Here is a 16313-nt window from a genome sequence, read left to right as displayed (position 1 = left end):
TGTGGAAGAGTTGGCAGCGGATACCGACTTTGGCACACCGCCGTCAACTCCTTTCAAAATAGGAATAAATGCCACAAAAGCAGACCATCTAAATGTACTCTTAGTACCCATTGAGAGAAATAAAAACCTTAGTGTAGTTAATGAACTAACTGTCAAGAAGGATATTGGAAAGGCTTGCAGGTCTCCCCCTGACTTCATTAAGTTTGTACGTGGTGGGAAGGGTCTCTTAAAAAAAGTGTAAAAATGAGAAGCAACGTAAAGCCTTAACTCAGATACCAGAGATTGGCAATATTCCGGTCCCAAGCCTCGAAAGGGGTCATATTTGGAATTTCTCTAGAAACCTCTGAGGAAGATATTCTGAAGGAGCTAGAAATTAGCAGAGTAGTGAAGGTTGAGAGAATGAAAAAGATAATTGAGGGTGATTTGAAGCCCCTAAAGACCGTAATATTGTTCTTCTCTACCCCCAAGTTCCAGAGCATGTTGAATTTTGCTTCCAGAAAATAAGAGTCAAGGAATATATTCCACCAGCACCCAGGTGCTTTAAATGCCAAAGATACGGGCATTTAGCTAGTGGGTGTAGTGCTAAGGAAAGGTGCCCCAGATGTGGCCTAGGACATTCGGTAGGAAATTGCGAGCTGGAGCGACAACACTTCAAATGTGTAAATTGCAATGGTAACCATTCGGCTGCTTATAAAGGTTGTGAGGCCTCAAAAGAAGCACAAGAAGTGCAGCAAATTAAAATACAAAATCATATCTCATATGCACAAGCAGTGAGTCTACGCTCTGAACAAAATGAGGAAATTAAGCAGGGAAAACATCTTGTAAACAAGGCAGAAATAATAAAAGTAACAAATCCAATCAATAAAATAAACACTCAGAAAGGAAATGCAGATTCTGATCAAACCGAAATGGAAATCGTCTCGGATTCGCAATTTTCTACCAAAACAGAGGTGACAAGTAAAATGTCTGAGAATGTAGGACAAACGCATAGTAATTTCTTGAAAGGTGCTTCAGACATCACACTTATTTCTTTCATAATTAGACTAATCAGAATAGTAACAAAGCCTGACTGTAATCCATTTGATGAAATAACACATATTTTGAAAGATACTCTGGGTTTACATCCCTCAGACGTTGATTTACAGTCAATTCGCAGCCTATTCTACTAGTCTGATCACCCTCGTGGCATTCAGCATTCTCCAGTGGAATGCACAGGGTCTTGAATGCCACGGGGATGAGTTAATTAGATTTGTGAATCAACAAAAAAGACCCTTAGAAATTATTTGTGTACAAGAAACTTGGTTAGAAGAGGGGAGGGTCATGCAGATACCAGACTATATATGTGAATATAGGAATAGAAAAGGAGGGTCCCGAGGGGGTTGCGCTATATACGTCCATTCTTCACTAAACTACAAAAGTGTTTTTAAACACGATGATCTGGAGATAATATCATTAGAAATTTTATTGGATGATGAGGTTTTAAATGTAGTCAATTTCTATAACCCCTGCAGCAAACTTAGCACAGACTCGCTGAATGAACTTTTCAAGAATGTGAGGGGAAAAAACTTTGTAATATTGGGAGACTTTAATGCCCATAATACATTATGGGGCAGTAAAAAAACAGATGCAAATGGTAAAGTAGTGGAAGATTTTGCAAACGAGAGAAATATTGTTTTCTTAAATGATGGAAGTGCCACTAGAGTAGACTACCACACAGGTAATTTTTCTTGTTTGGATCTAACATTAGCCCCTCCCTGTACAGCGAACAAAGCAACGTGGCAGGTCCTGAATAATAGTTTTGGAAGTGACCATTATCCATTGTTAAGTGAGTTGAACATACTGAAAGGGAATGGTACGCAAACAAAGATCGACCACTCCCATTCAATCAGTTCAATTTTATCCACAAAGAATGTAAATTGGGATGAATTTAGGCGGCAAACTGATGAGCAATGGAATACCTTAGAGAAAGAAGACAAGGTCATAGAGTTCGATACTTTCCATGGAATCAATTAAGATTACCCTGGAAAATTTGAAAGGACATCGCTGCCAAGTATATCAAGAAAAACCCAGTACCATGGTGGAATAAAGATTGTTCCTCTAGAATAAAAGAGAGAAATAGAGCAAGGAGCAAATTGAAAAGTTATGTAATACCCCCTCCAGATTTATTGGAGGATTTTAAGAAGAAAAGATCTATTGCCCAGAAAACTTTAAGGCAAGCCAAAAGGGTTTACTGGGAAAAGTACTGTCAAGACATTGATCGTTTTACCCCTTTATCCGAGATCTGGAATATGATTAAAAGGATCAATAATGATGGTATTTCGCCCAGGAAAAACATTCTTTTCATGAGAGAGAATAGTTCCGTTGTTACTGGCAATGACGTTGCGGATACCTTCGCCAACCATTTTAAAAACATAAACGATAGTTTCGAGGGCAAAGTTTTTACCCCTGAACAAATAGATATTGCTAAAAAATGTGAGGATATTATATCATCTTTTGGTGATGCTAAGGGTTGTTGTGTCCTTAATGAACCCTTTACCATGTACGAATTGAGTATATCTTTTAACAAATGTAAAGAGTCTTCTCCAGGTAAAGATGGCGTTGGGTATGAAGTATATAAAAATCTCTCACACAAAGGGAAAGGTATAATGTTAGCTATAATCAATAACATATGGGAAACAGGAATTGTTCCCCTCCAGTGTAAGCATTGCGTCATAGTCCCAATATTGAAACCACATAAGGAAGCTACAGACGTTTCTTCCTACAGGCCTATCGCTCTTAATGACTGTTTCATTAAAATAATTGAGAAAATCATCAAAGAAAGAATGGTATGGTTTACGGAAAAGCATAGTTTATTGCCATCTTGCCACAGTGCTTTTAGAAAGGCAAGAAGCACTAAGGACAATATAACTCAACTTGAAAATGACATTCAAAAAAGTATTGGGAATAAAGAACATACCCTGGCCGTTTTCTTTGACATGGAGAAGGCTTATGATAGACTATGGAAGGAAGGCTTGATATATAAACTTAATAAACTTGGTTTCCAAGGCAACATAGTTAAGTTCTTATGGAACTATTTAAGCGGGCGCTCTTTCCGGGTCCGGGCAAATAAGTACCTTTCAGGTGCGCAGGACGCGCGTTTCCGTTTTACTAGTACACCCTGGCGAAGGCATTTTCCGGAAAAGTAGCCAAAAAGCGACTAGTGAAGAGTCTACGTCTACGTTTGTTTACATTATCAGCTGGGCGCGCGATCCAAAGTCCGCACAGAAGTTATCCGCAGAACATAAATTTGCAAAGTGCAGCTGAGCTGAAACTTTCCAGGTTCAATTCGAATGTATGCCTTGATCATTTGCCTTGCCGATTTGCTGATGTCTGTCTTTCTGTCTATATATCTATCTCTCAAATTCTATCTCTATCTATCTATGTAACTGCAGTATCTATCTAATAATCTTCTCTGTCTCTCTCATTGTTTATCTAACATCTATCTATCTATCTCAAATTCTCTATCTCTCTCTATCTATCCATCCATCTGTCTGTCTTTCTCTATTTCTCTCTCTCTACCTATAGTAACTACAGTATCTATCTGTTAATTTGTCGCTCTTCTCTCTCATTCTTGATCTATCTGACATCTATCTCTAAAATTCTCCAGCTCTCTCTCTCCCTATCCATCTGTCTGTCTTTCTTCCATCTATCTATCTATGAAACTACAGTATCGGTTAATTTGTCTATCTTCTCTGTTTCTCTCATTCTTTATCTATCTAACATCTATTTATCTCTCAAATTCTCTATCTCTCTCCGGCTCCCTCTATCTATCCATCTGTCTGTCTTTTTCGATTTCTCTATTTATCTTTTTCCGTCCATATAACTATAACATATTATCTCCATCTCTCAAGTTCTCTCCCCCATCCATCTATCCATCTATCTATTGTAACTATAGTATCTATCTATCTGTTGATTTGTTGATAATCTTCCCTGTCTCATTCTTTATCTATTTAACATCTATCTATATCTCAAATTCTCTCTATCTCTCCCTATCTATCTATCCATCTGTCTGTCTTTCTCTCATTCTCTCTATCTATTTATCTATCTATTTTTTTTAACTAGAGTATCTATCTATCTGTTAATTTGTTAATATTCTTTGTCTCTCTCCCTCTCTATCTAACATCTATCTATCTCTCAAATCCTCTAATTATCCATCTGTCTGTCTAGTATATTTCTCTCTATCTATACATGTATATCTATCTATGTATCTATCTATCTGTTAATTTGTCTATCCTGTCTCTCTCATTCTTTATCTTTCTATCTATCTAACATCTATCTATCTGTCTCTCAAATTCTCTATCTCCATCTCTCCCTCTTTCTCTCTCTTTCTATCTACCTATCCACCTCTCTCTCTGTCTCTCTCTCTTTCTATCTATCTATCTGGCTATCTTGTCTCTATCTATTTATCAGTCTTCTATCTATCTTTCGACAGCTTCTAATTGTATCAATCCATCAAACTTCAATTTGGCTTTCCATTATAAATATCTGTTTATTTTGATTTTGTCTGTCATTCTATTCATTTTAATTTATTTTTAGAAAAAAAAACTATCATAAACAACGCGACTGCAAAAGCATGTTCGGATTTCACTCATAGAGATGTATATTGATTTCACTCCTGACTGCCGCTCTCTCTGTACATGAAGTGCCGAGGAACTCTGTGCTCTGATCAGTAACTGTGCAAATTGCATGCGGTGGTGGACTTGCCTGTGTCACATAACACGCTGCATGCAACCAGCGACGTGTGTAGACTCTTCACTAGTCGCTTTTTGGCTACTTTTCCGGAAAATGCCTTCGCCAGGGTGTAAAACGGAAACGCGCATACAGGACATAGATGAAGGGCTACCGCAGGGTAGTTCCCTAAGTCCCGTCCTTTTCAATTCAATGTTGTCGGACATACCAATGGATGAATCTGTCAGTATTTCTATATACGCAGACGACTGTGTTATATGGAAAAGTGGAAAAAAACATTGATTTTCTAAAAAGAAAAGTACAAACCTATGTGAATATCCTAAATGAGAAAAGTACAAACCTATGTGAATATCCTAAATGAGTGGTTTAACAGATGGGGTTTTACCCTTTCTAAAGAAAAATCTGTTACTTTGCTTTTTAGTAACACTAACAAATGTGTACAGATTGATTTAGATGAGGTCCCCTTACCAAAAAAGGACGAACATTCATTTTTAGGAGTATTACTGGATAGAAAGTTAACATGGAGACCACATATAAATATGATTGTAACAAGAGCAAAAAGAAAATAAATATAATGAAAAGACTAGTGGGAACAAAGTGGGGAAGTAGTTATAAAAGCCTTTTGAATTTTTATAAAGTGGTCATCAGGCCATGGTTGGATTATGCAGCAGAAGCATATGATTCAGCTCATGATCATGTGAAGAACTTCTTGTTGACAATTCAATACCAGGCTTTAAAACTGTGCACAGGGGCGTTGCCGGGCACCTCCCTGGAATCCTTACAGGTAGATACTGGTGAATTACCACTTGATCTGAGAAGATATATGCTTAGCAAGGTTTACAAAGCAAAAATAAGACAAAACGCCAAACACCCACTCCAATCATTGAAGAACTGTTGGCAATTTGAATACGAAAAAAATAAGAAAGCACGAAAACCTTTTGGATTAAGAGTTTTGGAAGATGAGATACTCTACACAACTGAATCTTTGCAGTCTTATACACCCATGCCTCCTTGGCATCTCTCTCCACCAGAAGTGTCATTGAAGCTGCATGAGCTTGTGTCCAAAAGTGACATTTTTTATCAATACAACACAACTGTGGAGTATATTAATACAACTTGGAAAGAGAATCTCCATATTTACACTGATGGTTCTAGAGACCCGGCGCACGGCAATGCCTCTGCTTGTTTTTACGTGCCTGCTATGCGGGTAATCGAAAGTAAAAGAATGCAAAATTTTACATCATCGTATAGATCGGAATTGGTCGCCATTGTCTTGGCACTGCAGTGGTTGGAAAATTTGAACGTTTATAATAAAGTGGTAATTTTTACCCATTCTTTGAGTGCTATTGAAGCGGTGAAGGAAAACAATGAGGATAATTTCATTAGAGAAATCATAATTACCGCTACTTGTCTAAAATATAAAGGTATATTAATTTGCATAGAGTGGATTCCATCTCACTGTGGGGTTAGTGGAAACGAAACGGCTGACTTCTATGCAAAGGCAGCCCTAAAACAAGAAATAGAGATTAATAATGGTTTGAATATCCAAAAAAACAAAAAAGATTGTAAGAGTTCTTGCAAGAAAGGAATGGCAGAAAAGATGGGACAAGTCAACTTCAGAATTTAAAAAATACCAGAAAGCTGTCTCCGAAAAAACTCCCTTTGATTATCTCTGCACAGATAAAAGAGGTGAAAAAATGATCCACAGATTACGTTTGGGAGGTTTGGGTTTAAATGACTTCCTTTTTAAGAAGGGAAGACACACGACTGGATTGTGTGAATTTTGTAATGAAAGAGAAACGATATACCATTTCTTATATGTTTGCCCTAAATTTATTATTCAACGAGCCCTATTACTTGCTGAATTAAATGTTAACAATATCCCTGATGCGGAACGTAAAGTGGAGAATCTCACACTTAAGACACAAAGTGCTCTAATCAGATATTTCAAAAGGACTCATAGATTTCAAATTGGCTGCCAGGATGGCAACCATCTTAACAGGGTGTAGTCAAGAGTAAAGAGAACTAAACTTTAGCAAATTATTACTTTCGGGACCATAATACCTTGCTGAGCAAAGTGTATATAATTATTCATATTTTTCGGGGGTAATTCTTTATGATGTTTTCGCCGAATTAATCTATGTGTGCACCTTCATTGTCACTTTCACTTTATCACATGGCCCTTGAATGTCAGTATTTACTCTACTATAAATGTTTTCGCTTTAAAAAAAATGATAATGTTGAGATGGTTCCGATCGATTTGACATAAATTTGCACCTGCGGAATTTAAATCAAGTTCTACGAGGTATTGGATAGAGCGCCCCCTGCTTACGTTTGAGAGACATAGGGAATACAATTTTTTGTACTCCTGAGACGCCCTCGAAATGCACCTCGAGCGGGCTTGTCAGGATAACGTACTAATACAGGGCAGGAGAGGTTGTCTTGCACAATTTCCTGGGAACTTTTCTTTCCTTTCTTTCTTTTACTTTTCAAACTAACATAATTTGAACAAAGAAATTATCATATTTTGGAAAAAAAGAAAATCATATTTATAAGGCAACAATAGTCATAACTGACTAGTTTGCCTATTCAAAATAACAACAACAACCCGAATGATAAGGTAAGGGAGGGCTTGTGACAATTGACCTACCCCCCCCCCCCCTCCCCCAATAAAGTTTCATGACCAAAGTGTAATAATGGAAAGGGAAAGAACATTGACAGTAGCAGGGACGGGGAAGGGGTCATGATAATGGTATTAATTCCTCAATGATATTATGTTAAATTTATTGCAAAATAAGATTATTATTTTTTTACCTTAAAAGGTCAAAATTAAGTGCTCGTTCACTCCGCTCGGTCACAACATCTTATGTCTTTTGCCCCTAACCATGTCTGGTCCCCGCAAAATGTTTGGCTCATTGTGCTGCTCAAACGGATGTTAAGAAGAAAAGATAATTCCATGAACATGTGGATACAAAGGTTTTGTTTTCCTCCTCTCCTTGCATAGCATAATGGATGCATAAAAAGACTAGATGAATGTTTTCAAGATTTGATCCTTCTACTCGAAATCGAATCGGATGTCTGTATCTTTCATCTTTTCACCATACCATTCGTCGAAGTCTTCATTTAAAGCAACTGTAAAACGTTCCCTCCACTGTCCACTTGTACCTGGAATGCAAATCAAATAATAATGATCTTAAAATAATTCATTGAAGCGCATTACAATAATGAATTAATGATTCGTGTAATGGTATAGGATTTGGGAGACCGAAGACCGTCACAATATCCACAAATGTTTTATTCTTTTTTATGAAACATCTTATCATTCATCGATCTAGCTAATAATGGTAATAATTATGGCGTTTGATACCGGTGTTATATATAATAATAAAAAAAACTATTAAGTACAGGGGGAAATGAAAATGTAAGTCTCAAAAATGAAGAAAAAAGTAAAAGAAATAAACAAACGAAACGGAACTAAGATGAGCAGGAATATCTAGATAATTTCATTTCATTTATTGGTTTCTGCAACACTTTTTCATGTGAACAATGAAAATACAATAATAATATACGTATAACTGACAAGCAAAACATTGAACATAATTGCATTTCCTATTGATATAAATTATATCAATTGTTATAAGGTTGCAGGGGTTACCACTATAAGCTAAGTTGACTGCCTGGCAGCCCCAGAAAACAATTTTTATTCATCCGAAATATCTTAACGTAAGGGTGCAGGTGCGAAATGACGGGGGGGGGGCGCCTGGTCCTCACAATGTATTTTTATTATGATTCTTGGTTGTTGTTTTTTTCTTGTTTTGGTAATAAAGTGTTTCATTATTTAAGAGAAAGAGCAATTTTGAAATTAACTCTCTGAATATTTATTCAATAATAATGTTTTAATACCTTTTTTAAAGGGAGAAATGAATCTTAACTGTTTAAGTGAATCTGGCAATGTATTCCATATGCCAGGCCCATGATGTCTAAGTGTTTTATGTGGTAATAGTGTTCTAGGTTTGTCTAAGTGAATATTCTGACATGTCCGTGTTGGGTATGAATGTAAGTTGCTATTATATGAAAAGAAATCGGTAAACACAATAATAATTTTTAAAAAGGTGGGTCTTTAGCAAGATCTTGAATTGAATTGAATGGCATTGAATAATAATGTATGACAGAGTTTTACAAATAATGTAAATTCTTAAATCCTTCGCTTCGCTCGCTCGGCGATTTTCGAAATTAGTGCGCTGTTTACAAAATTCATCCTCTACCATAATTTTCGCACACCACACCACTGTATAAAATGGCCACTCAATCGGTATTGCAAGAAAAATAAAGGGAAGGTAATTGTCCCTTATAAACCCAGGTATTAAAAATCCTCTGAGTGCCAGCTGGTCATGAACATAATCCTTACAATGCAGTCTGTGGTGGATCTAAGAGGGGTGGGGGTTAGGAGTTTAAACCCCCACCTCGGGCTATCTTAAAACTACGTCGCAGCTTATCGTTTTGAGTACCGAAGTGATAACGTCACAAATATATATATATATGTGACGTCATCACTTCACATATATCATATATATACATATATATATATATATACATACATATATATATATACATATATATATACACATATCATATATATATATATATATATATATTGGGCATTTCAGCAAATTTGAGACCACAATTTGGTAGAGAATAAGTGAAAAAAATTTTTTTTTAAAGATTGATGAGAATCTGTCCAAGGGGCCTGAGATATAACTTCATGAATACATAATTAGCCCCATTGAAGTCAATGTATTATTGGCCTGGTTCTAAAGCCAATCAATGGGGCTAATTATGAATTCATGAGGTCATATCTGGCTCCCACCATATTTGGGTTGTGGGGGGATCATCATGCTCTACCAAAATTATATGGTATAAATGCAAAAAATGAATATTGATGATGTCACACTTCGGTATTCTAATTGCCCCCCCCCCCCCCTCTTAGCAAAAAGCTAGATCCGCCCCTGCAAACACTAACCTCTGTCCCGTCTTCTTTCTTTTTTGTTACCTTTTTTCATCACGTCGAGAACTGTAAAGTCTGCTTCTCTGTTCTTTGCTGCCTTTTCTGCCGCTTCTCTGTATGTTTTTGTCATTCCCTGGAAAGAGCTCTTTTCAAGTACTCTCTGCAATGTTTCTTCCGAAAGAGGGCGTCCGAGAAATTCGGCCACTTTCTCAATGGATTTCACTGGTTCCTAAAACACAATCAAAGTTAGAGAAAGGGAGTGAGAAGTTAGATTAGAGAAATACAGAGAAAGTCAGAGAGAGAGGGGGGGGGGGTTAGATATATAAAGAGAAAGAAAGAGAAAGAAGAGTAAAAAAAAAAGTATATTTACCCAGGGTAGCCACTTCAGTTTCGAAAACTGTTCTACCAGCGGGCCCTGCTATTAATTTTACCCGGCTTTAGCTGAGCTGCCTATAAAACGCTCAAGCATTGAAGGAATTTCTTCATACCGGGTACCCCATTCACCTCACCTGGGTTGAGTGCAGCACAATGTGGATGAGTTTTTTGCTGGAGGAAATTACGCCATGGCTGGGATTCGAACCCACGACCCTCTGTTTCAACGTCAGAAGACTAATCCACTGGGCCACAACGCTCCACACATAGGGATGCATAATCTAACTCCAAAAACTATAATATTAATGATTTCCCAACCTGCCAATTATTGATTAAAATTATTAGTGAAATTACTTGTGCATCATTCAAAGACACCGTTTCATTTCGTGTCTTAATCACATAAAATGTATGATGGAGGTGTTGGTGATGGGGGTGGTCATAAAGAGTTTTGTCAGTGATACATGTTATAAACTACTGAAGGCCTTGCATTTGATTGGCTGAGAGCCAATTAGTCAGTAATATCATCACGGCAAGACATTTCATAAAACGCTACCACGACTACCTTTTGTATGTCTTCATAGAACATGAAGAGAATGTTATCTTCCTCTCGAAGCTCCCAAGCAGCCATCACGTGATCAAACCAAGAACCATAACGGAAGTTATCTAATACAGTGCGTGTAAAAAAATACAACAAAGAGGATACTGTAGTTTTGTAAACCTTGTCAAACTTTTGTTTCAAATAATGTCTATATTTTGATGTTCATACATGCTCCAAAGTCTTATATATAAACATGATAAAAAGAGTTTTGTTCATGCTTGAGCGAACAAGGACATTTTTTGTTTGGTTCAAAAGAAGACTTGCGCCAAAATTGTAGAAAGTTATAAATAAAAAGATCATTAGAGTTGGGAGTCAGCAGGCGTACTCCTAACCTTTTCATTCATTTGCCATTATTGGTGAGTGCTTTCAAATAGCATTTGTTGCACACAATGAAAAGATCTGAATAGGTTACAAGCTCTCCAGTTAATACATGTAGTGTAAATCCCCCCTCCTTAACTGGGTTGACATTTTTTTAATATGGAGATATATATTCAATGCTATAGCTCGTGATCCACGAGTCTCGTCTGATTTCACGATCAATAAAATATTCAATATGATTTTTTACTCCTGGATGACCTTTGAACTTATCATCCTCATGAGTACACATGACTTGTGGCGTTACCCCATGGATTTGTCCCATGTGTGATAATAACTGATGCAGAAATAACGAAATGAGAGCAAGTTGAACAAAAAGAAGACCCTTTGATGGCCCTACACAGCAAAAACTGTGGTGTTAACCGGTGTACATAGAGGACCACGCCAGTTATTGTACACCGGCGTTAAATTGGTGGTGTTAGTTTTACACCTATAGGTGTTATTACAACACCTTTTGTTGTTACATTTACACTCTTTGGTGTTACGTTTAATCTCTAGGGTGTAATTTTAACACCTCACGGTGTGGTCCTCTATTAACGCCAATTGGTGTCAGTTTTAACACCGCAGTTTTTACAGTGTATATGACCTTTGACTCTAGCATCCTTCACAACACACATGGTTAATTGTAACCAGGGGCCCGTAACACAAAGCTTAGCAATGATCGTAGAACAGTTTTCTACGATTGATTCCATTGGCTATAATGTACAATCAATCGTAGAAATCAGGCGTACAATAATCGTAACTTTTGTGTTACGGGCCCAGGTGTGGTCAAATTTGTTATAGAAATAGAGAAATAAGAGCAAGATGAACAAATACCTTGTTTTATATAAAAAAAGGACGGAAATGACCTCATATCATTTGATCTTTTGACACCCCATTAACCTCATGGACATACATGTGGTATTAATACCCTTTTCATAAACCTATCCTCCAATTAGCCGCCTAAGAGTAATGCGGATAATTCAATAAAAATTGCGTTCATAAACTCCGAAAATAAGCCGCATTATTTTTACGAGCGCCCGTCCTGAAAAAGGGGGATAATCGCCATGACAACTGGACACGCCCCCTCCGATGCGGTTGTGTTGGAAAAGGGTGACCTTGTGACCGCACCATGGCAATTATCCGCATAATTTGGAAATGCGTTCATAAACTCAAAATCTTGTCCCGATGCTGCTATTATGCGGATAATAGCAGCATCAGAGTAATGCGGATAACTCTTGTCCTCCTCTAATTTTACGACCAAATTATGCTGCTATTAGCCGCCTAATTCATTTTAATGGGGTTTATGAAAGGGGTATTGTAATTTTACGACCAAATTATGCTGCTATTATCCGCCTAATTCATTTTAATGGGGTTTATGAAAGGGGTATTACACAAGGATGTGCCAAGTGTGAGCATAATGCAGAAATTAAGAAATGAGAGGAAGTTGAATAAGAAGTTTTCCTTTGACCTTATCATCCTCAACAACACATACATGTGGTATTCCCCAAGGATCTGCTGTCACCTCATCCCCCCCCCAAAAAAAAAATCATTTCCGAACTTGAAAGTGAACCTTACAATATTATACCACTTACATTCCTGGTGTATAAAGTCTTTAACGACTTGGTCATATGAAGCGTTACCAAAGGCTCGAGTATGCCCTAAGAAATTAAAGAAGGAATTCACAACATCTTTGGGGTTCCGAGCTACATACACCACCTGTATAATGTCAAAGGAAACTGAATCAAATAAGTGGCATAAAATGATAATTGATTAAGAAAGAAAAATATTAGCAAAAGAAGTTTTACCCCTCTTATTTAGATGTTTGAACTAACCCAGATTTCCCTCTTGTTTCTTCAGGTCTCAGTAACGTCGTTCACATTTTCCAAATAATATATTACCCGATGAAAGATCAATTTGAAGCCACGACGAAAAAAAAATGGAAGCGGCATAAAATGTGGGAAACAGAAATGACAACATGTGCAAATTATAAAAATGAACGAAAAATGTGTAAAAATATTGTCTTTGAAATATCTTATTAATGCGTCATCATAGTTTTAAAACTACAATTCAGGGCATACATCTACTTTTTTGTCATAACTCCTTCAAAAGATAAAGGTTTAAAGCTGAAATTTTGCTTTAGAAAATAAAACCCCATTGGTCTTGCAAGCTTGGGTGCTTTGATAATCACTTTGGCTCGTTGAAGAATATCAGGCGGCAGAAGATTCCATGGCAGATGAGTTTGCATGACTCTCGGAGAGGGCGCTCTCTCCACAACGTCCAGAAATGGTGTCATGATCATCGGGTTGGCCAATTCTTCTTTTCTCGTCTTGGGTATCTTATTGATACCTAAATCTATCATCTCAATGCAAGACGACCAAGCGGTTCGGTTTATTCTTTCCGGATAACCGTCATTTAGGATGAGACCGACGATCTCCAACATCCAGTGCGTACCTTCCATGAACATGATGAATATAAAGACAAAATGAATGTAACACTTATGGGAACCTGACAGACATCTCGAAGATTGATAACTATTAATGTCTTACACGGAATAGGAGGAATAGTATACATCGGTATTAGAAGTGATGAATAAGGAACGGTATAACACCTGACTTAGATATAAAGAATTCAAGAAGATATGCACTGATAAGTTTCAATTTGATACTGATGTGCAACCCTTGTTTGTTTGTCCGAAGAAATCAAAATGACACTGACCAAGACTAGTGTCAGAAAGTGGCAACTCATCGGTGACAAAAACAGCACACATATTGCATCTGGTAAATGATCTGCTTTTTGAACATTCACATCTACGTATATAGGCCTATGCGCATTTTGTCGATATCTAAACTCTGTAGAAATACTTAATTGTGAACAGTAGGCCTGTAGGATACTACATAAATATTCGAACTTTGATAATTGTGATAACAAAAACTGAGAAATCCCCTTGGCTTGCCTTATTCAAGCCCTTGGTAAAGTTATGACTAAAATCAGAATAGTGATCAATTGCAAATCGGTCGTAATACGATCGCAAGTTGCACGCTCAATTAGCCACTTTACCTGATTTTGGATATGTGTTGACGTATACATCATCGTGGCGAACTTGAAACGTGTCCATGGCATCTATACTTGATTCTAAAACCCAGTTGGGGAGAGACAGACCCTTCACCATACGATTTCCCGTGATGAGAGGCAGGTCGTCTATGTTAGTACCCATTTTTTCTAGAAATAAAATACTTGAAGAAAATGACACTACTCATTAATGTTATAATGTGACCATTATCATTGTTATTAAATTATGTTATGAAATGTTCACTATTTTGCTTGTTTAGTTTTACCTAATTTCATTCGAACCAACTTGATCATTGGGTTTAGTACCACTTGAATACCCAGAAAAGTATTGCCTCTTGAAAATATCTACAGGAAAAGGAATTATGCATTTTAAAAAATGTCGTCCTGTAGAAATTTGTTATAATCAGAAAACTATACATTTTGTGACATATTGTAGCAATCATTAAAAGGGTATCAAGACAGCTACCTATATGAGTTAAATAACAGCCACAATATGTAGAAAGGGGTTCATCTGGTGATCATCATCATCACCATCATCACAATCATCATCAACATCATCATCACCATCATCACCATCATCATCATCATCATCATCAACAACAACATCATCATCACCACCATCATCATCATCATCACCATCATCATCACCTTCACCATCATCATCATCATTATGATATATCATCACCGTCATAATCAATTATTATGATAATTATAATATTTGATTGATATTCCTCCAAGTCATTTTCGTAATTAGCTAAACATTTTGAGGGGGCTCGATAGGGTGTATCGCGTAAAATTGATATGAATTGCGAGCGAGCAAAAATGTCGACATCTTTCAAAAATCCAAGTTTATGATAGATTTTGACATGATATTCGCAATTCACCCTTATCCCTTTCCTTTTTGTTTTCTTTCCTTTCCTCCTTTTTTTGGTTGGGCCTTTTTTTTTGGGGGGGGCAAGAGCCACCCCAAGCCTACCCCCCCCCCTCTTTACGCTACAGCTCCAAGGGTCCTGAACGGTAACTTACTTCATGTTCATATTTTCTAAATGTTAATGATGGAAATATATAAAAACAAAAATGATCTGGAACAATAAGGGTAGCATATTGGCATAGGGGCCTAGTACTGGTCGCATCCGCCCCCTCCCTCAGTAGATATTATGTTTAGAATCGACACTACTAAACCAGAAAACATCGGTATTCGGTGATTTTTAAAACAGTATATAATGACATGACCACTGATTCATACTTCAACTTGATATTTTGTCACACTCACCCAAAATAAAGATATGTATATAACAAATATCTTACCACAGTCGATGGTATCTTGCAGTTTAGATAGTTGAAAGAAGATGTGAGCGGTTTAAAATTATACTTTGTACTCACGGGTTATGAACGTCTATGCCTAATTATCAGACTGAGAACGCATCACCACATTATAGTGGTACGAGAATGTTTAGTATTTATGGGACTTTATTGTGACTCTCGTTACGTAACTCAGACAGACTGCATATCGGAGAGAGATTAGTTATCACTGGCGCGATAGCCGATTGGCCTTTGCTCGATCTAAATAAAAGGAGAGTTTGCTGGGTTTTTTCTTCAAATTGCTATAAAATTTGCAAGTTTTACGCTTAACGAGTTTGTGTGTATTACTATCATATTTTATCATCATCAAGCGGAAATTCAGTAGTTGCCGTCCGGTGGTCACAAAAAATAGAGTACTTTTCAATATTCGCGTCCCTATTCCTATAATGGATGTGTGCTTCAGGTTTGTGGAGATCGAGTGCAAAATGGCAAATGAAACATCAGGTTGGCGTAGCTCGCTTGATCGGGTTGTCCTCATTTCGGGGGCGACTTTATATAAAAAAGTGTCGTCCGGGATAATATGATTTTTTTTTTAGAATTTCGAGGGCTGTGTATTTTTTTGTTGTAACCGATGAAATTAAAGTATATAGAAGAACCCAATTGAAACGTAGTGATCGACTTTTTAATATATGATATATATATATATATATATATATATATATATATATATATGTGTGTGTATATATATTTTGTGACGTCATGATTTCGGTACTCTAAAACGATAAGCCGCGACGTAGTTTCAAGGGAGCCCGATGTAGGGGTTTGAACCCCTAACCCCCACCCCTCTTAGACCCACCACTGCATGGTAAGGTTTATGTTCAT

The 16313-nt window shown here is 37.0% G+C and overlaps 1 protein-coding gene across 1 annotated transcript; it reads right to left on the bottom strand.

Moving 5' to 3' along the window:
• Positions 1-7713: 7713 nt before the first annotated feature.
• Positions 7714-15539, bottom strand: LOC121429232 (sulfotransferase 1A1-like). Its single transcript, XM_041626194.1, has 7 exons — positions 15438-15539; positions 14118-14293; positions 13249-13511; positions 12653-12776; positions 10668-10768; positions 9779-9962; positions 7714-7893 (listed from the first exon to the last, which is right to left on the bottom strand). Exons 2-7 carry the CDS (start codon positions 14272-14274, stop codon positions 7784-7786), a joined length of 939 nt encoding a protein of 312 aa, XP_041482128.1. The 5' UTR covers positions 14275-14293; positions 15438-15539; the 3' UTR covers positions 7714-7783.
• Positions 15540-16313: the final 774 nt, after the last annotated feature.

This window comes from Lytechinus variegatus, chromosome 15 (genome assembly GCF_018143015.1).
Source record: "Lytechinus variegatus isolate NC3 chromosome 15, Lvar_3.0, whole genome shotgun sequence".
Taxonomy (NCBI): domain Eukaryota; kingdom Metazoa; phylum Echinodermata; class Echinoidea; order Temnopleuroida; family Toxopneustidae; genus Lytechinus; species Lytechinus variegatus.
Note: the sequence above shows the minus strand (reverse complement) of the source record. Positions and strands in the feature narration are given on the sequence as shown.

What these genes read in the sequence shown, in the direction of transcription:
- LOC121429232 (XM_041626194.1), bottom strand. Translation starts at nt 14,274, where the DNA reads ATGGGTACTAACATAGACGACCTGCCTCTCATCACGGGAAATCGTATG. An exon ending in AGACTTTATACACCAGGAAT is followed by an intron (nt 10,769 to 12,652) that starts GTAAGTGGTATA and finishes GCACTGTATTAG; the next exon opens with ATAACTTCCGTTATGGTTCT. An exon ending in TCTCGACGTGATGAAAAAAG is followed by an intron (nt 7,894 to 9,778) that starts GTAACAAAAAAG and finishes TTTGCATTCCAG; the next exon opens with GTACAAGTGGACAGTGGAGG.